General features: G+C 45.8%; 1 protein-coding gene and 1 long non-coding RNA gene across 3 annotated transcripts; one reads left to right on the top strand and one right to left on the bottom strand.

The window, feature by feature from the left end:
* Positions 1 to 656: 656 nt before the first annotated feature.
* Positions 657 to 8,400, bottom strand: LOC142918839 (uncharacterized). The gene is made up of 2 exons (XR_012937895.1): positions 8,290 to 8,400; positions 657 to 3,819 (listed from the first exon to the last, which is right to left on the bottom strand). It is a non-coding gene; the product is annotated as an uncharacterized LOC142918839 (long non-coding RNA).
* Positions 8,401 to 8,552: 152 nt separating this feature from the next.
* On the top strand, positions 8,553 to 17,907 carry PPP1CC (protein phosphatase 1 catalytic subunit gamma). Of its 2 annotated transcripts, none has more exons than XM_032947249.2 (7): positions 8,553 to 9,087; positions 11,467 to 11,598; positions 12,072 to 12,302; positions 13,220 to 13,324; positions 15,145 to 15,368; positions 16,313 to 16,447; positions 17,383 to 17,907. In XM_032947249.2, the coding sequence occupies exons 1-7, from the start codon at positions 9,033 to 9,035 to the stop codon at positions 17,476 to 17,478; spliced, it is 978 nt and encodes a 325-aa protein (XP_032803140.1). In that variant the 5' UTR covers positions 8,553 to 9,032; the 3' UTR covers positions 17,479 to 17,907. The 2 variants fall into 2 exon arrangements, with proteins under 2 accessions (XP_032803140.1, XP_032803139.1); XM_032947248.2 differs by having other exon boundaries at positions 8,949 to 9,102.
* Positions 17,908 to 21,827: the final 3,920 nt, after the last annotated feature.

Raw genomic sequence — 21,827 nt, 5'->3', positions numbered from 1 at the left:
AATTATAGCTCAACGAAGTGGACGTATCACGTGGAGGGAAAAACCGGAGGACCGGGAGAAAAATCCACGCGACCACGGGGAGAGAGACACGCAAACTCCAAATATACAGCAGGCGTCAGGTTTGGGATCGAACCCACGACCTACATGCCAGGCTAGGTGGTTAACATCTCACCACTGTGGTATCACCACGAGCTAAAATCTTGCTACCCAATCCCACTGCGGTCAAAACAGAGAAGGATCAAGGGGTTTGGAATCCTACGATCGGCGATCACAATGGGAACGCGCAGTACTTGTACGATGCAGTGTACTGGAACGGTATCGAATTTGATTTGAGATTTAAGTAAAGTAACAAACGAAACAAAACCCCCAACCCGTGCAATGGCACAACTTGGCCGGCTAAAAACAAGACTCGCCGGTGGAGAGTGTGATATGCAAAGGAAAACATGCCCCTTTTCCCATCCCCAAGAGCACGGACATTATTTCTGAGGGAGCCCACATGGAAATGGCGTTTGTACCTGCGAACCCAAACGTCTTGCCACAGATCACAGGTGCCATCCTCGCCTATGAACTCGTCTGTGATAGGGCTACGCGCTCTCACTGGGTTTCCATTTAAGAAGTACGAGACGTAACTTTATTCAAGTGACAGTGTCACCCCCTGTTTGCAGAAGAATGTTTATTTATCCTGGAGGAATCCAATGAGCTTTTAAGCTCTTTTTCACAAATGTCCATTAAGGGTGGGTCAGAACGTTACAACGATACAAAAAACACGATAGGAGTGCAAAGTATAGGAAAGGTAAACAAATAACTTAAAATACAAATAAACTTTAAGCTGAGTCCTTTACCAATTAAAAAAACGGAATTGTTTTATATTCCAGCATTCGCTAATTGGCGTTGTTTACCATCGTGATTAATGCCTGCTTTTTTGCAGTAAGCGTATAAGACAAAGGTGTAGCCCAGAACTTGCTCGCCCGTGCCACTGCTGGGAGATGTTTCAAGTTTCATTTATTAGGTATAGCCCTGTGAGCCATGCGGCTCTTAAGTCGGGTACAACCGCAACAAACAAAATTTGAACCCAGAACATTTTAAAGCGACAACGCGTAACAGAAACATCCTGGAATAAACCAGCAAATATTCCACACACAAAAAAATATATTAAAACGCTGTGTGCAAAACTCAACGTGGTGCAAGCCAACAACAACCATAAGACAATTTAGATGAACCATATGTTGTTGAATCACCAAAATAAAGCTATAAAACAATGTAACAACAGATGAAGGGAAGCTGCACAAGAGGGGTGCTCCAGAGAGCTCCTCTGCAGGCTCTGTAGGCCTACTCTTCCACACCGGCCACATGTCCTGGTAGAGGTCAGAGTACCCACACGTGAATGTGTCATCCCGATTCGAAACACAATTGGATGAAATCCTCAATGGGTGGCTTATTTCGTCTTAAATTTTTATAAAACTGCACACTGAGCGCATTGAATTATGTAACGATATGAAGTGCACTTGCATTATTATCCTATTTCAAATTATGATGCATTGTTTGGATAGGAAAATCAATTTTATTGATCCTGTTGACTGTCCAAAGTGTGACATTTATTTGAATACAATAGCACCTATTCGAATTAAACAGTAAAATTGGAAACCTAGTACCGTATGTAATGGACGTGCTCAGAAAAATGTGCGTCGTCGGTGGAGAGAAAATAGTGGAGCAGGGATGGTTTAAAAATGCCCCCTTTTTGCCCATTTTTTAACCAACTCAATTTGGTTCTTCCGTTCCATTTTCGAGGACATCATCACTCGAGCATCAGAACTTATTTTAATATTTGAGTCTAGCGTCATGGACTGAGTCACAAATAAGAGGCTGATGCTGCTTTTTTTCTTCTGTCCCGCAAGCGACATTTCCCCCGTGACAAACACCTCACCCCCCCCCCGCCTGCTGGTAATCCTTCCAGGCATAGTTGCTGTCTGCTCGGGCAAGGTGAAACGAGAACGGGGAACAAACTTTGTACATAACCCCCATAACTCAAATATCGAAGCAACCAGCATTGAAACAGTGGTTGTGGGGTCGTGGAGCTATAGGTCATGTTTAGGCTACCCACATTACTCGAGGTACCGCTGACGTTTATTAAAAGAACTGCCAACATTGTTCTATATTTTTGGAGGGGGTTATTAAATGAGAAATAACTTTTTTAGGGTATTATAATGACCACCATTATGATTTCAGCAGTCGTAGGATTTACGTGCACCAATTTGCTTTTTTTTACCCCGATCCAAAAATACTACACACACTGACAAAGCGAGATAATCCACACTGGTTTGGGTCGTCATTTTAACTTGAGTTGTGTACCGTACACTCTGCGTTAAAGCTTTTGTCGTCACGTTGGACGAGACGGCTTCCCTTTATGCTCGCGGGCCTCAGACCTCCCGACTTCGATATTAGAGGTTGGGGGGGGGGGGGTGTTAGATCGCGTCAATATAATTGTGTCGTTAAACCCGCCACCACCAGACACACCCAATTAGTAATGTTTGTCACGTAAACAGAACGTGCCAATTCGTTACGAGTACAGCACACCGGTGATTCCTGATGCTAGTTGTAATTACTGGCGAAACGTCGTACTCTTGATTGTAAATGTTGTGGATTTGCTCTCCCCAACACACCGGTGTGTGTGCTGTTCTAGTAACGAATTGGCCACGTTCTGTTCACGTGACAAACCTTACTATTTGGCTGTGCCGAGTGGTGGCGGATTTAACGACACAACATTTATATACTTACGCGATCTAAGCCAAATAAAAAAAAACCTATATTATGGATGATATTGGTCGCGAAAGTGTTAAACTTTCGACGTCTGCTTTTTTCCCCTTCCATTTAGAGACGGACACGTCTGAAAGAGTTGTCTACATTCCGTGTCCTCTCCGTCGCAGCATTTCCGAATATTTGTTTTTATATATATAATTAGCGAACGCTGGGATTTCTGCTTGTGTTTAAATAAGAAATGTCACGTCATTAGCACCTCGGACAATCATAATTAAGGTGTTATTAGCGAATCCTGATGGCTGCCGTAGCCTGTTAAATTATTCAATGAACATTAAAGATGAGTTTGAGATAAATAGTAAAAATACAGAACAGTGCAGCACTTAACATGGAATATCCAAAGTGGCCATAAAACACTCATTTAAATAATTCCACTGACTAGGCCTTTGTGTTATACAGTACTGCAGTGTAATGGTTTGTTAATGTAACCATAACAATATATGAATTATACTCAATACTTAAGCATTTTAAAGCCCCTCTTGTTTTTGAGTCTCAAGTATTCCCCACTAACAAAGCTTCCGGAACATAATTGACTGCATCAACGTTTGCTGGCTGGCGAAGGTACAATATTCGTGAAGCAATATATTTGTTACTCATGGTCAGGTATTTAAGGTGGATGGTGAGCCATGATCTCTCCGCCGCTGAAGGAACCCCCCCCCCCCCTTATTAAGCTGTCACCATCGCTTCACGGCCCTGTGATGCAACAATCCGCCGAGCTTCTGCACATCTCCGTGGATGACGTCCTCCCTCGCAGGCGTGTTCGGATGGATAAGTTCAGCACAATTTATTAGATCGATGGAAGAACGCACCACCAAGGGCAGTGACTGCTTTCCAACCGGTCTGGCGTGGCTGCTGGCGGTGGCGTCATGGACTTGTCTATGCATTCTGTAATGATTATCGTTTAAACGTTGAATCTTTGGTGGACGGTATTGCCATCGATGGGACGGACCGCTTGCGTCGAAGGTGAGTTGGTGTCTCTTGTCAACCGCACCAGGACGTCCCCTGCTGAATCACGGAAGTGCAAGACCGACATCGTCTCTGTAATTCACGTGTGGCCAGTCATTGTGATTATGCCACGGATTGATCAACATACACAATGCATCACACGCTAACCCACTAAACTTTTTTATTTTACCAGGTAAGGCCCACTGAACTATATAGGTGTTTTTCAGACGCGACCCGATAAAGCCACTTCTCAACGAAGTGGCTTATCACGTGTAAATTCATAGCAGCCAAATACTCTAAACGCACGTTTATAAATGTGGAGGGGGTACATCGGAGGACCCGATTAAAAATCCACGCGACCACGGGGAGAACACGCAAACTCCAAATATACAGCAGGCATCAGGGTCGGGATCGAACCTGCGACCTCCTGTACACCAGGCGAGATAGTTAACATCTCGCCACCTCAGAGCACGTGGGAGGCAGTGGGGACATTGTGAGAATGGGGTTGCCCTAGAATGGGGTTGCCCTGTGAAGGGCTTGGTTTAATCCGTAATTGTGTCATTGCCTGAAACACCACATATGCCTTTGCTTAAGACACCCGGTCTCAAATTCACACCGGGGCACGTAGTAATGAACTTTTACGGGGCTCCTTTGATGATACATTGTTGGTATTCGGTATGTGAACTAGTACAGCTCTTTTGTCAAACTCAGCCTCAATGAAGAACTCTCCCACGCTGTTGTTAATTGTTGGAGGCTTATTCGATGACATTTCACGGCTGGATATAGTGCAGGTTGCAGGCGGACAGCATACATGCGGGATCATACAGGTACAGTAAAACAATGGATTATTGTTTTCTTATACACCGACTCTTGTTCGTCACGATAGCCATCCAGCTATCCTGTAACAACCTGATGTGCATGGCGGTCACTCACCCAACCACTATTGAGGCTCAACCCTGCTTAAGATTCTAAGATCTGATGAGATTGGGAACTTTCCAGAGTACTGTATACTCTGTTTTGTATTGGCATGGAGAATTCTTTACTCCACGTGCAGTATTTGACTGTGAAGCAACCACATTTTTTAAAAGTCTTAAGCCCACTAATGTAAAAGGTGTATTATACCTTTTGAAGGGCCGTCGCCCAGTTAAATATGCGATGGTAAAAGTAGTGATTCGGGTGGGCAAAAAACATCGATGTTTTGACATTGATGATTTCCTTTCAACGTTGCGTTTTTCCAAGCCAAAAAGCCGAAATATTCTAATATCCCAGCCGCTCACCTTCATGTAAAACTGATGAAAATGCAAATCCACGGCCACCTCTACAAATGCCCTTGAGAGGTGTGTAAACTATAGCAGTCTAAATCTTTTAGTTAAGTTTTGACCTAGCAACAACAACCTCGTGTTTTTTATGAGATGTTTTGCCATTTTACTTGTTATTCATTATTATTGGGGGGGGGGGGGTAATAAACATCTCTTACGAATATTTACATATTATATTTCCTGTAAATAAGTTTTATGTCTTCGAAAACATCGTGTATGTTTGCCTTCGGATATTTTAGTGTACAGCGATGTTTTCATTAAAAACATCGAGTGTTTGATATATCCATGTTTATATTTTTTTTGTTTTTTTTTCATGTCCCATCGCTAAGTGATTCTTGCAAATTTGTGTCCTCAGATTTTTCAACGGAGGCACTGATGATGACGGGGGAGCGGGGGGGTAAAGCTGATTAGGGGGTACCGTATCGGATTTCAGAATCTTTATATATCCTGGAGGAATCCGATGAGCTATAAAGCTCTTTTTTCACATGTACAGTAGGGGCGGTCAGAAGGTTACAACAAACAATGCAAAAACACGATAGGATATTAGTGAAAGGTATAGGAAAGGTAAGCAAATCGCTAAATAATATTTAAATAAAACTACTTTTTTCCCCAGGTAAAGCGTCACTGAACCATTAGCTTCACAGATGTCATAATTGGTTAAAAGCGCATAGGGTGTTATTGGATCGGTGTTCTCTGCGCACGGATTGTATGAATCGCCTGCTCTACATTAATGAGGTGGGTGGGAAGATATCTAAGAAAGAACAGGATGGTATGTCTCGCCTTTTACATTCCGATGTAACCACGATGCTCCTTCACCTGCCACGGCAGGTAGGGAATGCAACCTATGACCCCCAGGCCACGAACAATGTATCAGCGAGCAAGTAAATCGGCCAATAATCTGCACAGATCAAAAACAAATACGTTGTAGCAGAACTGCGTTATATATCCCCACATACGGTAAGAATGGAACTGTTTTCGTCCATCAGCCGACAGTATTAAACACATTGTTTGGTTTTTCTGCTTGCTGCTGAGTTGGCAGTGGTGCATAAATAACAACAGAAGACTCGGCACATTCGTCAATACGTCTTAAATGTAAAACTGTATAAGGCGACGTTTCGGGCAATGACCCTTCTTCATAGCGCATACAAGTAGTGGCTTTCCAGACAAATATATCAGTCGTCAGAATCTGTTTAAGCAACCAATGCGAACTCCTCTGGATCTGTTGAAACCGCCTTTGTCTTCATCGGCAGGGAAGGCTTGTGTTAAACATGTTGCGGTGTGACCAGTTGGGACTGCTTTCCAACCAGACTTGGCGTGATAAGGGTCGCCGTGGTGGCTAGATGTTAACTACCTCGCCTGGTATACAGGAGGTCGTGGGTTCGATCCCCACCCTTGACGTCCTGCTGCTGTATATTTGGAGTTTGCGTGTCTGTGTCTTTTCACCCCGTGGTCGCCTGTATTTTTTTTCCGGGTCCTCCGGTTTTTCCCTCCCAAGTTTAGGATCAACATCTACGCGCTTGTGTATTTAGCTGCTGCTATAAATTTCCACACGACATAAGCCACCGAGTTGAGCTATCATTTATGGCCAGTACGCTTCCAAAATAAAGATCTCTATAGCTCAGTGGGCCTGAGCTGGTGAAATAAAATAGTTCATAAACTTGATTTGGAGCGTCCGTGACTGCAGGAATTACTCTTGGTTCTTTCGGTAAAGTCGCGTAGAAAGCAAAATAAATTAAATAATAGCATACGACGTTTCGATTGCAACACAACGATTGATTGCTTGTGTTGCAATCGAAACGCCGTATGCTATTGCTTAATTTTTTTATTTCCACGTGACTTTACCGAGAGAACCAAAAACAGTAAAATAGTTAATAGTTTTGACTTGCAAGGGCTCTGCACCAGCGACGTGTTCACTGTGGGGGACGAGTTGCACGTGGTCACAGTAATCTTTGACCCTGAACCATGGGGGAGGGGTTAGGGAGGGCAGTGCAAGGTCACGTGGGCCTCGTCCCGTGACGTCATGGGTTGTGACGTCACACTGGATTTGGTGGTGGTGGAGTAGGAGGGGCTCCCCCCGGCCGCCATTTCAATACCGGCCTCCGGTTCGCGGAGTTACAAAAAAAAATCCGCGTCTTTTTTTTTTGTTACGACAAAGGTGACACTTGGCTTTCACTTAAAACGGCGAAAATGGTCGCGCAAACAAAACGGGCGTCTCGACTGCGTCGCCACGTTCAGCGCAGCGGCGAGTAAAGGAAGGAGAAACGTCCGACGGGCGGACGCCTGGCGCGGTCCTTGTCACCTCCATCCCCGGGGAACTTTTTCGCAACGAAACCGGCTTCGGGCCTCTCGGGCGCCGTCGTTAACCGATGATGGATTAAAGCGCCGCGGCTCCTCCATCCGCCGTTAAACAGACACAACAACACAGTGCCGTGGCCTCGAAAGGGGAAACGCACAACAGAGGAGACGTTCTCGGGCAAATTCGCGCCTTTTAATTGCACGTTTAGTTGGGAGCCCGTCAGGTGCCGTCACCCTTTAAGGCCGCTCCCTCGCACTCACAGAGACACAACACGAAGGCGTTTTGAGTTTTATGAACGTGAGTGGTGAACCGCCTTCCCGTCTCACCCTGAGGGCGCTCACAATTGCGATAAAGCCTCGTGGGTCGGGGCGTGCATGCTGAGTGAAGGGGGCGGGGTTGCTGTATGCTAAAGAGATGGGCGGGTTGCTGTATGCTAATGTGGGGCGGGGGGTGTTGTATGCTAATGAGAGGGGGCGGGGTTCAGTACAAAAACCGCCGACCGCCCAATCATCGCCGCGCGTCCTCCCACGTCACATCCTGAAACGAGCCAATCGCGTCGACGGAAAGTGGTTCGTGCGCGTGACGCCACCGTTTGTGTGTGACGGTCATTGCTCCCCCCGGGGCGGCGGGGTTGGGGGGGGGGTCGAGTGGGTGCGGCTGCATCGATTCAGGAATCTACGAATTAATCCCGCGCTGACTAGTCGCGTATCGATTCCCGTGCAACACGAAAACGTCACTACTTTTTATTTTACCAGGCCCACTTAAGCTACTATACTGTACAGCTCTTTTTTTTGTCAGAAGCGACCTGGGCCACGCATGACAGATGGCTCAACGAAAGTGGCTTATCGCGTGGAAATGTACAGCAGCAAAATTATCTAAGTCAAATATATATATAAAATTATATCCCGGGCTTACTTGGTACATTTGTTGAACCAGAGCTTAACGGGGTCATCGGATTCCTCCAGTCTGAATAAAAACAATGAATTTGTCCCAAATCGATTCTTGCGAATCTCGGTCGCGACAGTGGGTTGGGGTGGGGGGGTGGGTGTAGAGGGGAGGGGCCTGTGGGACGTGGAGGCGGGGCTAGTGGGAGTGGGAGGCGGGGCTAGTCTGGGTGTGTGTAGAGGGGACGCGCACTACTTTCGTTCGCGAGGGTGGGGGCAGCGCGCGTCGTGTATCAATGCGCGCCCTAACGGCTGCCATTTTCTGAGCGGCTCTCTTTTTTTGTATCCACGTCCGCCCCCTCTCTCTCTCTCCGTCGTCTCTTGAAAGCCGCTGCCGCTTTGCCGCCTCCATCATCATCGTCGTCGGCTCCATTCTTCTTCTTCGTCGTCGTCGTCTTCTTCGCAGCAACCGCGTTAGTTTTAGTTCCACGCAAAAACCCAGTTAGCAAAAAAAAATCGCCCAAACGCAATTGCCGTAGCGTGTGTGGAGTTATTTTTTTTAAATAAGACACACACGCGTAAAGGCAATAACTAATCCGTCTGCCATTTTTTTTGTATGCGTAAAACGACGGTGATAATAGTTAAATTTGTTTGTTAGTCTCTGGCGTTTAAAGGGGTTTTTTTTGTTTTGTTTAATTTTGTTCGAGTGAGGCAGAGAGAGAGAGAGAGAGGTCGGGGGGGGGGTGAAGGGGTGGGGGGCCGAGTTTTGAGAAAATGGCAGACGCCGACAAACTGAACATCGACAGCATCATAGCGCGGTTGCTCGAAGGTAACGACAGCACTTGTAATTATACTTTATATATTCTTTACATTGTCACATCGGGGTGTGTGGGTGGGTGGGGGTGGTGGTGGTTTTCGTCGTTCGCCGATTGTTGGGTGTAGATTTTGTTGTATTAAAATAGGGGGGTAAGGGGACCGAGGCGGTGGTTGAAAAGCTCTTCCTCGTTTTTGTGTTCTTCTTGTTGGTGAAGCCGGCCGCGGCTGGTTCGACACCACCTCTAATAAAGGCCTTCTTCATCCGAGTGGCGTTAACGGCGCCGCGTTTAACTTTAAGACGCCTTTACCTTGCAGATGCGGTCGCGCCGTTGGTGTTCAGAATGAGTGGCGACGCGTTTGCTTTATTTTAACCGGTTAATTAATTGTCGCCACGCTTTGCGGAGTAACGCGGAGCTCGGATCGGGGGGGGGGAGGGAGGCTTTTATTAACGCCCTTAAATGGACGTGGGGATTTTGTTTTAAACGTTTATTCTTTACGTTTTAATGCGTGGCTCAAATGTCAAATGTGTGGTTTTTTTTTAACAACACGAGTGTCTTAATAGTTGAAAGCGTTAACCTCCCGCTCTCTGTTCCGGGAAAAAAATGTTTTATTGTCTCGAGCGAAACTACTGGTGGTGCTTTAATACCAGTGTCATGGGTGGTGTGTGGGATTTTAACTTTAAACCGGTTACACCTTTACCCGCACATCTAAAATGTACAATGATTGCATTTTTCTTCTGCTGCTACGTACACCGGGGTGTTTTTTAAACAAATATTTCTCGAACAGGTAAAAAAATGTGTGTGCGGGGGAAGAGTATCGTTTGTTAGGCCGGGTTACGTCTCATCCCCATTGTTTGGCTTTGTCTATGGTGGGCCACTTCTGGCCTAAATTCAATCAAGATTTCTGGACTGAATTCCCATTGCATTATCCTTTGAGCATAACCAACATCTCTTGGTGTGCACCGTATACCTCCTGCCAACTCCGCCTTCAACCAGCATTTTTAAGCCAGTGTGGTGAAGTATGGTCAATAACCCACCCCACAGACACACACACACCAGCCTCCCCTGGCGTGGGGAAGATGCCTCTTGTGCAGCAGTGGATATTAAAAAGGCGGGCGTGGGGGGGTGGATGTTACAGTACCACCTTTACGAAATCCTGTTTTGTAAATTACAATGGTTAATGAAAATTGGGAGCTTGATTGAAGGTTGGGGCGGGCAGCCATGGCTTTGTTACTGTGCGTTGGGAGGCGGTGGTGGATGTAGGCGGATTTTGAGGTCGATGAAGTCATTGGAAACGAAGGCCCTGGGGAGGGAACGGCGAGGATTGAATGGACTCTTGCCCCTTTTACGTATGCTGTACAATAATGCAGAAATACGTCTAAAATTTATGGCTTGGAGGGGGGGAGGTGGTGTGATGTTGATGGGGGGGGGTGCTAATGTTTGAGTTGAAAATTGTGACGATAAACCGCCACTCAACTCGATTTTGTGAATGGAATCGACGAAAGTATCGGCTGTTTAAAAAAAAATGGAACAGGATTTCCATTAGAATGGGGGCAAGCGTGTGCGGATGACTTAAGCGTCCTGAGACTCGTCTGAATCTCCCGTTTTTTTATTGCACTTGGGACCAGACGGAGGTGTCTCAATTGGTGTTTAGTAATTTTGAGCACTTCGGCAACGTCTCCTTACTAAAGCCCCTCTTCCACGTTGAAATCAATTTCCCAGTAAGCTTGGGGATGAGCACAGAGCTCGACACAACTGTTAGCGATCCACCACGTTCTTCGTTAATAAAGAGCTTTGCTAGCATTTTTCCTTATTTTAAAACGCTAGAATAAGTCGCACCCTAACCATGAAGCTACGGGAAGGGTTTTGGGGGGGGGGGCGTTTAGTGTCGTCATATAGCGAGGGTCCCTTCCTTATTTGGCGGCGTGTTTAGCTTTGTGCATTCCACCCTTCATGCGTCGACCCCTTTCACCGTTCTGCGTTATCCCCCAACCTCACCCGGAACCCGGCCGCCGAAGTTTAAAGTTTGCACCCCCCCCCACCACCATTCCAATTCGTTCGCTGTTGAAATCCGCGCGCATCAAGTCCATTCGATACGGGCGATGCGAACAAGATGTTGCCGCCCGTTTGGCCGCAAACGCGCGGCTTTAATTCAATTTTTTTGATGAGCTTTTTTTGCGAACCCCACTGGTGTCTGTTTTAAACGTAATCTGAACTCGCGAGGCGCACATTGTGGCCATTAAGTGCATCGTGCGTTGTGGTGGGTGGGGGACGGTGGCAACTCGCGTAAGATGAGAGTATGCGGCACCTCTGCGGGGTTTCGCGTTAGCCGTGCAGTGTGAAGAACGGACCGTGTTATTTAAAAGCACACCCACACTTTAATTGTTCCGCAGTGCGTGGGTCGCGACCAGGCAAGAACGTGCAGCTGACGGAAGGCGAGATCCGCGGCCTCTGCTTAAAGTCCCGCGAGATCTTCCTCAGCCAGCCCATCCTTCTGGAGCTGGAGGCGCCGCTGAAGATTTGCGGTAAAAAAAAAACTGACGTGACGCACGGTGGGAAAGGCGGGTGTGTTGTGGGTGGGTAGCCCACACCTCGGGCCGGGAGATTAGGCAAGACTCATTTCATATAACAGCAGGTTGCCTCCATTCCACCGGAGGGGAGGATACGCCGGAAAAAAATAAAGTGCATTGTATTTTTAGTTGTGTTGTGTGTGCGTGGGTTCCCAGCCCGACTCTTGTCATATTGGGCATGATTGCATGCACATGTTGGTCCATTTCCATGTTGACGTTTTGAAATCTGTTTTGGAAACTGATAATTGCATCATCGGATGCAATTTTACCCGAAGATGCCCGATTCATTCATACATAATAGGGCACTTGCCAATAATTTTATGGGAAAGACTGCCAAATCGCATGGTATTTTCTGCCCAGTTCTGTTGCTGAGAACAATGGCTGTGGCACTGCATGACGGGGGGGTCTGCGTGTTGCTGCGGTGCCAGGTGACATCCACGGGCAGTACTACGATCTGCTGCGGCTCTTCGAGTATGGCGGCTTCCCTCCCGAGAGCAACTACCTCTTCCTGGGTGACTACGTTGACCGTGGCAAGCAGTCGCTTGAGACCATCTGCCTGCTGCTCGCCTACAAGATCAAGTACCCCGAGAACTTCTTCCTTCTCCGCGGAAACCACGAGTGTGCCAGCATCAACCGCATCTACGGCTTCTATGACGAGTGTGAGTTGTGCACGTGCCCGGTCCCAGCAGAGTGGCCAGAGGGAGTTTGTCCCCCCTCGACTGACGCGCAGGTTTAACGATTTATTTGTTCCGAGCGACACTGCCCTCTATAATGCCGTGGCCCAACTTGCACAGAGCCTGTGACCGCCCCTGCAAGGGCGTTGCCACGTGGAGAGCCCCCAGCTCCTAGTGGGGTTGGGGATGTGTGCGTGCGTTTCCTTGTGTGTGGGGTGGCGTTTCTTTATTTGCAATTGCCGTGTGTCAGCGGTGACTTGGTTTATGGGGCCCGTGGTGTGGTGACATGCCTTGTGTGTGCGCTGTCTTGGCTCGAAGGGGCTCTGTGTGCGACTAAAATGCGGCCCTTTACTGCGGCGTGGAGGAGGGGTTGTTACACGTTTGTGGGGCGCACTCGGGTTTGTTGCATGTAGAGACTGGTGGGGTTACGGCCTGTGTTTTATGGCATGGGAGTGAGGCGTAAGCCACTTTTAATTAACTGTGTGGCATTGCCTGTGTGTGGCGTATGCGCCAAGGAAAACCCTGCGCCTTGCTCTATAGCACAGTTGGTATGTAAGGTGCCGCGCAAAGTGCACTGATACAGGTGCGCAGACTTTGCGCTAGTTGGCAGCAAGAAAAAACGAGCGACATCTCGATATTTGCACTCAAAAGTGGCAGTGTGTTTTGCTTGTTACTCACTTTTCAAGTTTGCGTTGAACTTTATTCAATGTATTTGTGATACATTCCATGCTTTGTAACATTGGATAAAAGCTTGTCAAGTCTTTTAAATGTTGGCAATTTGCCATCTGGGTGTTACAAACATGGCCGGTTGTTTTCATTGACCGAATCTTTCCAGCGGAACTTTTAAAGAATACATTCTTGTATTAGGTCGCTATTGAACAGCTTTGCCGTTCGCTGTGCAGGCAAAAGGCGATACAACATCAAGCTCTGGAAGACCTTCACTGACTGCTTCAACTGCCTCCCCATTGCTGCGATCGTCGACGAGAAGATCTTCTGCTGCCATGGAGGTAACACGGAAGAGTCAAACAAGTCTTTTTTTTCAACCCCATAATGGGTCCCGGACATTGTGCGCAAATCCCCGTGCAGCCACCCAAACAATGAAGGTGGTGGCGAGGTGTAGTGTAGAGTATCCACTGGCTTATTCGTGCATGTTGGAGAGTGCTTACATTAGCCTGTAAGGAGGGGTCAAACGGGAAAATCTTGGCGAGCCGACAACTAAAAGGTGCGCATATTTCTCCGTGTTTGGGTATGTGGCGCATGCAGTCGTAGAGTCGTGCGAGCGGAGGAGTTGAGTGGATGTAGTAATGATGCCATTGACGAGACTGCCTTGTGAATGTGATTTTAATCTGCATGCTGAATGCAGCTTTAAACCTTGATGTGCTACACTGCGTGTCAGGATTAGCACACGTGGGTGTTCCTGGGGTTACCGCTCAATCTAAAAAATATATCTTTCGAGTAATGTAATACTGTACAACGCACAGGCTTTCTCGCAGAGCATGGTCGGGTTGCTTTTGTTAAGTTTTGCCCTGAAAGGGTGTTTGCTGGAGAAGGGCGTTAGTTTCTCCCATAGCTGGGTACTACTCATTTTGGGGCTGCCCATACACGTTTATACATCTCTTTCTATCTCTGCCATAAAACCTTAAACCCTATCTCCACAATGTTGCTATTACAGCTGAGGGCTGTTCTCTTGAATTACATGAAAAAAAATACCTGGAAATGTTTAGTTTTTCCCGTTAAACGTTTACAAAAAAACCACCATCCTCCAGAGATAGGTACTGCAGTAGTTTATACTTAAATTAATAAAACACCAACGTCCGGTCATGCACGTCACGTTACCAAGGTAACCCCCTCACCCCACTCCTAAACGAGACATGGGATGTGGTTGGTAATGTGTGTTTTGCATTTGTAGGTGCGTGCACGTTTCTGTAATCGAGGGTGAATTTACTTCGTGTGCATTCATCCAAACTGTCTTTATTTGGTTATTTGCATGTTATGGTATCGACATATGCCATGTTTAATGCATATTTGCACGTATGTGTTAGTATATCATTGATTTATGTCCGTATGTCATTTGTAAGTTAATTTTGCGTGTGTAGTGGTTAGTGCACCATGCTAAGAATCTGGGAACCGAGTTCGATTCTCGCTCGCGGCCAACACCAGTGACAATTATCAGAACCGGTCTTGGGCCTCCCCGAGATCGACTCTGCCTCAAATGAGTACCCGGTGCGGTGTGTAAACATTGCCACTGGGGAGACAAAGACGATCGGGCGTGGTGCTGGTCACCCATCCCTTCGTGTGCCGTCTCGGCCTTTATAGGTGGTCTCTGACAGTACTTTGTCCCAATGGTCAGTTAAGGCTATATTTGTTTTTTTTGTGTTTGTATTGTGCGTGTGTATTGCATTCGTCTAAATATTCTGTGCGTATTGTGTATATATGTAGTAGTAGTAGTAAACAAGCCCATGTTAATCTACTGCTGGATGGGGGCCTCCCCAGTGTCTAATGGGGGTTGTTTGACCATACTTGACGATGCTAGTCTTTGGAATGGTCAAGCGGTGGGGTGGATGGGGCACTTGTGCTATCTGATGTTAGCCATGGTCAGGAATTAGTTACGTGGGTCCTGTTTAAAATTGTTGATTCAATATAATTTCCTGAATTGGCCAAACTAAAGCAAGTCATCTCAATCTTGTCTAGAGGATAAAGGTTTCACTGTATGGCCAGTTATTTTTTTAAATCACTTTTTAACCGTACCAGATTGTGTATTCTGCAAAGCACTATCGTGGCAGAGCGTACAGATGTTACATGAAGTTATGCGTGTGTGTGTGGCCAGGCCTGTCCCCAGACTTGCAGTCGATGGAGCAGATCCGACGGATAATGCGTCCCACGGACGTGCCAGACCAGGGCCTGCTGTGTGATCTGCTGTGGTCGGATCCCGACAAGGACACCATGGGCTGGGGTGAGAATGATCGCGGTGTTTCCTTCACCTTCGGAGCGGAAGTGGTTGCCAAGTTCCTTCACAAGCACGACCTGGACCTCATCTGCAGGGCGCACCAGGTGAGCTGGGACATGTGGGAGAAAACTTGCTGCACACACACACAAGCAAGGCGCTCCGATGGATGTCCACAAATATCTGGGAAAGACAAAGGATTTGGTAATGCAGAGTCAACTCCACTGGCTTTCCATCAATAAGTAAGATGACTAACTTTCTGAAATACAAATTATCCTTATTGCGGTACCCTGGAGTACCAAATAATACAAATGGCCAAGGCAATTAAATATTTTATATCTGGGAGACACAATTTTTTCCAGGGGTGTACTTACCTCCGCGACTCGGGTACCAATCAATCAGAAATCAGTGCTACTCCGATGTCGAAACGCAGCGAGGACGATTGTACTGAAACCCTTAACGCTCGTACGCACCATAGTGCATCATGTACAGCTCGTCGTGATGAGTATCGCTGCATCGCTGACCATCAACAGACTAAAAATTACTACATCACGGACATTATGCAAGAGCTGTGGGGTACTATGGTTCCCCCGGGGTACTGCCAGAAGGTTGAAGTGGCTATGTTTATTTTAATAAGCTGAGTAACTTGCCATTTTTCAAAATATTATTTTTGTATCTTAAATGGCCACTACTGCCATTGTGTACTAACTAAAGCATGGAATTTTAGTCCCTTTTTGATTAGCACTGGCGAATTGGATGAAGTTGGTCAAATGTAGCTTATTTAGCCTTGGTGTATGTGGAACTTCTTTTGCACCGTACATAGCCCCCTGTTCCCTAAATGTCTATGCCTATAGATTTTCCAAATGTATTTAAAATAAACAGCAGTTTACTTTATTAAACAAGTTCATGTTATAAAACCAGACGAGCGTCTACTCTGCTGTGCTTCGCCCGTCGCGTATGTGGGCGGGGAGGGGGCGGGATGTGAATCCTCCACCTGTCTGATGTTGTTTGAACCGCAGCAAGGCTCAAATTACTATTTTCTCACGTTCAGGTTGTCGAGGACGGCTACGAGTTCTTTGCCAAACGGCAGCTGGTGACTCTCTTCTCGGCGCCGAACTACTGCGGAGAGTTTGACAACGCGGGTGCCATGATGAGCGTGGACGAGACGCTCATGTGCTCCTTCCAGGTGAGAGACTGCTGTGTCTAGCTTTTCGTCATTGGGGCTACCATCCGTTCCCCGTAAACGCGGTAGTAGCGTTCCTGAACAACGCCGCGTTGTGGAAAAAATAGTGTAATAATGCACGGTCCGTGATAGATTGGCGAAATGCGTACGCATGCTGAACAAAGACCGAGGCATGCGTGTGGGTGGCATCTAGAAACATCCAGCAGCATCCCGCCCTTGTGCGATGATACTCCGCCTAGGTAGGCGTAACAACCGCTTATTCCTACTCACGTGACGTAGTCCCATTCGCTCAATCGCGTTATGTCCAATTAGCATACGCGTTATAAAAATGTTTCCCGATGCTATCATCGCGTTGTATCCAATTCACGTTTTGAAAACGCTACGCGTTATAGCAGAACTGGCTTGTTGGCTGGCTATTGCTCATCATTTTCCCACAATGGTGTGTGTTTTGTAAAATTGAGTAAAAAAGAATGCGACTAATGGAAAGAAATACTGAGGTTGTGGCCACCTGATTTCTTTATGTAAATGTTTATGTTGTGCAAGCAAACCAATAATGTGCACAATTTGATAACCCAGTGTGCTCATTTAACTTTCCTTATGGAATCCTAGAGGTTGAATGGTGAGGTTAATAAAATGTCATGATTACATTTACCAAGTGGAGCATTTGGTCATGAACATTGTAGAGTGCCATCATGGCAGAGCTTTGCACTTAACAAACCCAGCCTGCTACAGTGTTTAATGTTCTGCAACTACTCTGTAAGTTGAGGTGGTGTTTCCAGACAAAGTATTTGCTGTATTGTGGTCATTGTATCACATGTATGTTGTCAGAATTATTTCTTGTAAACAATTTGAGGCTTACAAGACTCGCACCTCGGTTTGTAAAAAATTGATGAAAGTTATTAGGAGTCTCACAATGACGATCTATGTATGCATTGCAGATCCTCAAGCCTGCAGACAAAAAGAAGTTTCCGTACGTGGGACTGAACGCTGGACGGCCCGTGACTCCGCCACGGAACGCCGCCAAGAAGAAATAGCTGCTCCCCACTACCACCACCACCCCCTCCCCGCCCCTATCTTTCACCCACCTCCTTTGCCCCCTCCCCCCCTCAACTCAACTTTGAAAGCGGCCGAAGGATGAATGGAAAGCGGACCGGGTCGGTTTCTACCTGACACAAATGATGAGCGCGCTTCTCAGATTTCCCCTCCAGCCAAGCCCCCCACACCACATCCTGTACGTTAGTCGCTGCCTCCCACGGGGGGCCCTCTTGTGCCAGTAGTCCAGGTCATTTGGGGGGGCGCTGACGCGTTTTGCCGCGTAGGCTGGCCTCGTTAGCCTGGCCTCACTCGACGCTATAGTGCTGCATAATTCGCAGGAGTTTGTCTAATTACGTGAGATCTGTTTTTTTGTTTGCGGGCGGGTGGGGGGGGGAGGGTCATTTTTTTAGTTTAGTTTTTTAATTGAACAGAAAACCTAATTTTTTTTTCCTTAGCTGTCTTTGAGAAATGGAGCACAGTGGATACAACCCCCCCACGCCTACTCAGGGGCATCATGGTACTGATATGGAATCGCTGCCTTGGTCCCCAGGGGACTGGTTAAGCATGGCAATACATTGGAGGGAATCTGAAGTTTCTCTTCCCCTTGTGTGCAGACAGGCTGCCGTGCGTGTTGTCTTCGCCGTTATTTGGCTCAGTCCTTTTCATATCGTTGCCATGGTTCCAGCGTGGCCCTTGCAATCCCAAGTTGTGCATATTGAATAGAATGTTTCTTTGGTAGCTTTTTTTTGTTTTGGCAACTGCAGAAGTTGGCATTCCAAGGGTTACGGTTACATTTTGTTCTTGGCTCGCAATGTCTTGACCAACGGAGCGAAAAACAGACTTGATATTAATGAGACGTTTGCGATGTACGTTGACGATTAGTACTTACTGTAATTGTGCTCATTTACATTTTCACACGTCGGCAAAACTTATGCTGGCACCTGTTCCTATTTGGCCTGCTTTTCGTTCTTTTTGGAGTTTCGTGCTTTTATAAACCACAAAATCAGGGGTTTAAAAAATTCGACCTTAAAGCTTTGTGTACATACAAGTGATCTGGAGAGCGTTAAATTGTGAGTTGGCGTTTTGCTTTGTCCATTCTTTTATTTTCTGTTTTATTTTTTTGCCAGCACGTGGAAGTTTTCTGTGGTGTAACATACGTAATGTAGACGGACAATAATCACCACTCAAAGCGTTCGGTCGACTCCAAATCTGTTTTGTGACTGCTGTTATTTTTTTGTTTTAAAATTTTTGTCCTATTATGTGTGCTTTAGTGGTGTAGGGTTCTTGAACTGAGCCTCCTTAAAAGAAATGATTTCTCCTTGAAATAAATTGAGTAGAATTGTGATTTGGCGGACTATAGAAGCCATCAGTTGTCTTGTGGCCAAACCTCGCAATTAGAAGAGATGGGCGGGTGAGCGGGAACGGCCAGTGGATCGCCGTCTGCAGGTGTCGTGACCTTCTGCCCTGTAAGCGGATATTGTTGTTGCCTCATTCAATAGTGCCGTAGGCTCCAGTCTTGATTTTGTATTTAGTTGTATTCTTGAATGTAATAAATGGTATTTTATACACTCGATGTGTTTCACATATATAACCACGACTGTGTTTTGCGTGCTGCATGTGCTTGATTGCCGAAGTCTTTACAGAAATGTTAGCGGTTTGCACTGAACACCAATTTGAAGCGCGTTTTGTTTTTCTTGTATAAAGGTAAACCCAACTTCAGTGTTCCGCTTGACATGCAGAATCATGTTTGACGCAATGCTTACCATTCTTTTTTACCAGCTTATGTGAGGTTATGTGCTGAGGCAAAGCACCCTTTTCGAGCTGATAAATTAATTGGATATTTTTGAGCAACAGACTACCCTCGGATCTATTAAACTGTTATAATCATGTCCCTATTATATCTTCATATGGCCAGTTTAAGGAAATCGCATATGGTCTATAGTTCCTACAGTTAAATTCAGTCTAACCATGTTTACAGTGGTATTCAGTTTTATGTGTTGGCTTTTCCACTGGTTTACAGTCCAATGCTATGCACTACTGACTTCTCACGGTTTTTTTTACTTTTTAATCAGTCCCCTTTTCTGTATTGAATATTAAAAAAGCACTTGTACATTGCAAGGAAATATTAATCGGAAGGATTTTTTTTATATATACTATATTTCACTCTGAAAATAAGACATCTCTGAATAAATTTGTAGTTTCATTTGGGGGAAAAAGCCATTTTTTATGTTAAACTAACCATAATTAACATTAGCTCGTCTTTTTATTGAACCGAATTTGTAATGGTGTTTTAATCTTGTTCCAAGCTGTTTGTAAGTCACATTGCTTCTTAATAAGGAGCCCTGTGATATTGTAAGGCGAAATGGGTTTTTGTTCCTTGAACAAAGAGCCGTGTTTTGGGGCCTGAATTACAATTAAGGGCATGGCCAAAATGGTAAAGGAAGATGGTTCCATAATGTTATAGATGATTGACAGTCTCTCGGTACCATCCTGGTGGGTTGGCTGGATTTCCAGATGAGTCCACTTGTGTTTTAAGTGCCATCAAATAACCAGGGTTGTCTTAAATGTCAGGATAAACATTGCATACAAACATGCGTTTCGAGGATTTGGCTGCTATAAATTTCTGCATGAGAAGCCACTTGAGCTATCATTTGTGTGGCCAGGTCGCTTCTCAAAAGGGGCTATAAGCGGTGACTTCAAGTCTCAATCATCTTCAGCACTGGGCCAATTTAACTTCAGCAAAGGGAGCTGGGATGTATAGTGTACCTGTAAGGCACCGTTTTAACATCGAGCAGTTTCACTACGGTGTAGCAGTTTTGATTACACGAGGATACGATCAGGAAATGAACCTTACCTGGTAAAATAACAGTTTAGTTTCGAATACATTTTAGCTGGAAACCAGTACAATTTTCCCATAACAGACATGGTGTCCTAACATTTCCTTTGCAAAACAAAGCTTAATCATGTTGGAAAACAGGTTTTCGTTAAAATAAAAAAGTAGACCTGATTAGCAACAAAATAAGGAAGGAAATTTGCGATTTTTTATATTTGACATTTCCTGATCGTACCCTCGTGTAATCAAAACTACTGGTGCAGCAAACACCGTAGTGAAACTGCTCAATGTTAAAACGGTGCCTTGCAGGTACATTATACATCCCAACTCCCTTTGTTGAAGTTACATTGGCCCAGCGCTGAAGCTGATTGAGACCTGATGTCACCGTTTATCCGTGCATCTCCGCATCATGTTCAAGGCACTTCATTTGGCCCGTGAGGTATTTCAACAGATTGGGAGGGGGGATACGCTAACAATGTTAGCCAAGTGGAATTTTTTTTTAACACTTAGCAGATACGTTAACGTCTTTATCGCAATCAGAATACGACTGGATGTACCAGGGTCGGCGTACAGTGCATAATATGACCAGTTCGAACTGTCCGTCTCGTGATGTGGTAATCCCTTCAAACCTAACCCACAAATCCATCTTATTCTTCCGGCACATTTCTATTTTCAATCCTACTTGGCCGGCCGCAGGAAACGCAACACATTCAGCCGCCCATTGTCAACGCGACCACCTGCCGTTAATTACGTGATGTGGGTTCGCCAGTGTGAATACGGACGGATTGGAGGCATTTTTACACGTTCATTAACGCCAAATTGTTGCTGTCACGGGCGTTAATTGCACGTACGAGATGTTGGAAGCCGGATGAACCAGTTCCTCTGCATTTTAGTTGCACGCGTGGTATCTGCCTCTTTGATTATGGAGCGCTGAATAGGTCACCAAACGCGCATTGCACAAAATATTGCAAGTAAAAAAAACTGCGTAGGTTTGATTTGGTTACTCTTGCGACAACACTATTTTTTACCTAAGACCGCTCGTATAAGATACTAAGTGGTTAGGAGTAGTGGCATAGTGGTTAGCGCAATGACTTGTGTTTAATTTCAGTCCACCTTTTAACATAATTGGTGACATCTGGAGCAACCTTGGGTCCACATCTTCACCAACCCGCACTGTCCAGTGTGGTGAAGTCCGGTCAAACGGCAGACAACGAAAAGACCACCACTACAATCCTAATAAAACATACTACGTATGTATGTTGAACTGCTTTCCCACCGCTCGTAACCACCCGTGCTCACCGGAGGTGCGGGAAATACATACTTTTATACTGCTACAGTATCAAAGTGCTGTACAATAAGTATATACTAGTTATAAGAACAATTCAATTCAACGATATTGATTTGAAATAGGAAATGATGTGATACCAGCATCGGTCCCCGTATCACGTTCGTGAGTTTCCTGCATTCTGGAGACCTGAATACCGGCTCTCCAGTATTTGAAAACCACTACACATT

The sequence above is a fragment of the Petromyzon marinus genome, chromosome 5 (assembly GCF_048934315.1).
Source record: "Petromyzon marinus isolate PM22_M1 ecotype Great Lakes invasive population chromosome 5, UKy_Petmar_22M1.pri1.0, whole genome shotgun sequence".
Taxonomy (NCBI): domain Eukaryota; kingdom Metazoa; phylum Chordata; class Hyperoartia; order Petromyzontiformes; family Petromyzontidae; genus Petromyzon; species Petromyzon marinus.
This window is presented reverse-complemented; position numbering and strand designations above follow the sequence as displayed.

What these genes read in the sequence shown, in the direction of transcription:
- PPP1CC (XM_032947248.2), top strand. Translation starts at nt 9,033, where the DNA reads ATGGCAGACGCCGACAAACTGAACATCGACAGCATCATAGCGCGGTTG. An exon ending in CGAAGGTAACGACAGCACTT is followed by an intron (nt 9,103 to 11,466) that starts GTAATTATACTT and finishes ATTGTTCCGCAG; the next exon opens with TGCGTGGGTCGCGACCAGGC. An exon ending in CGCTCATGTGCTCCTTCCAG is followed by an intron (nt 16,448 to 17,382) that starts GTGAGAGACTGC and finishes TATGCATTGCAG; the next exon opens with ATCCTCAAGCCTGCAGACAA.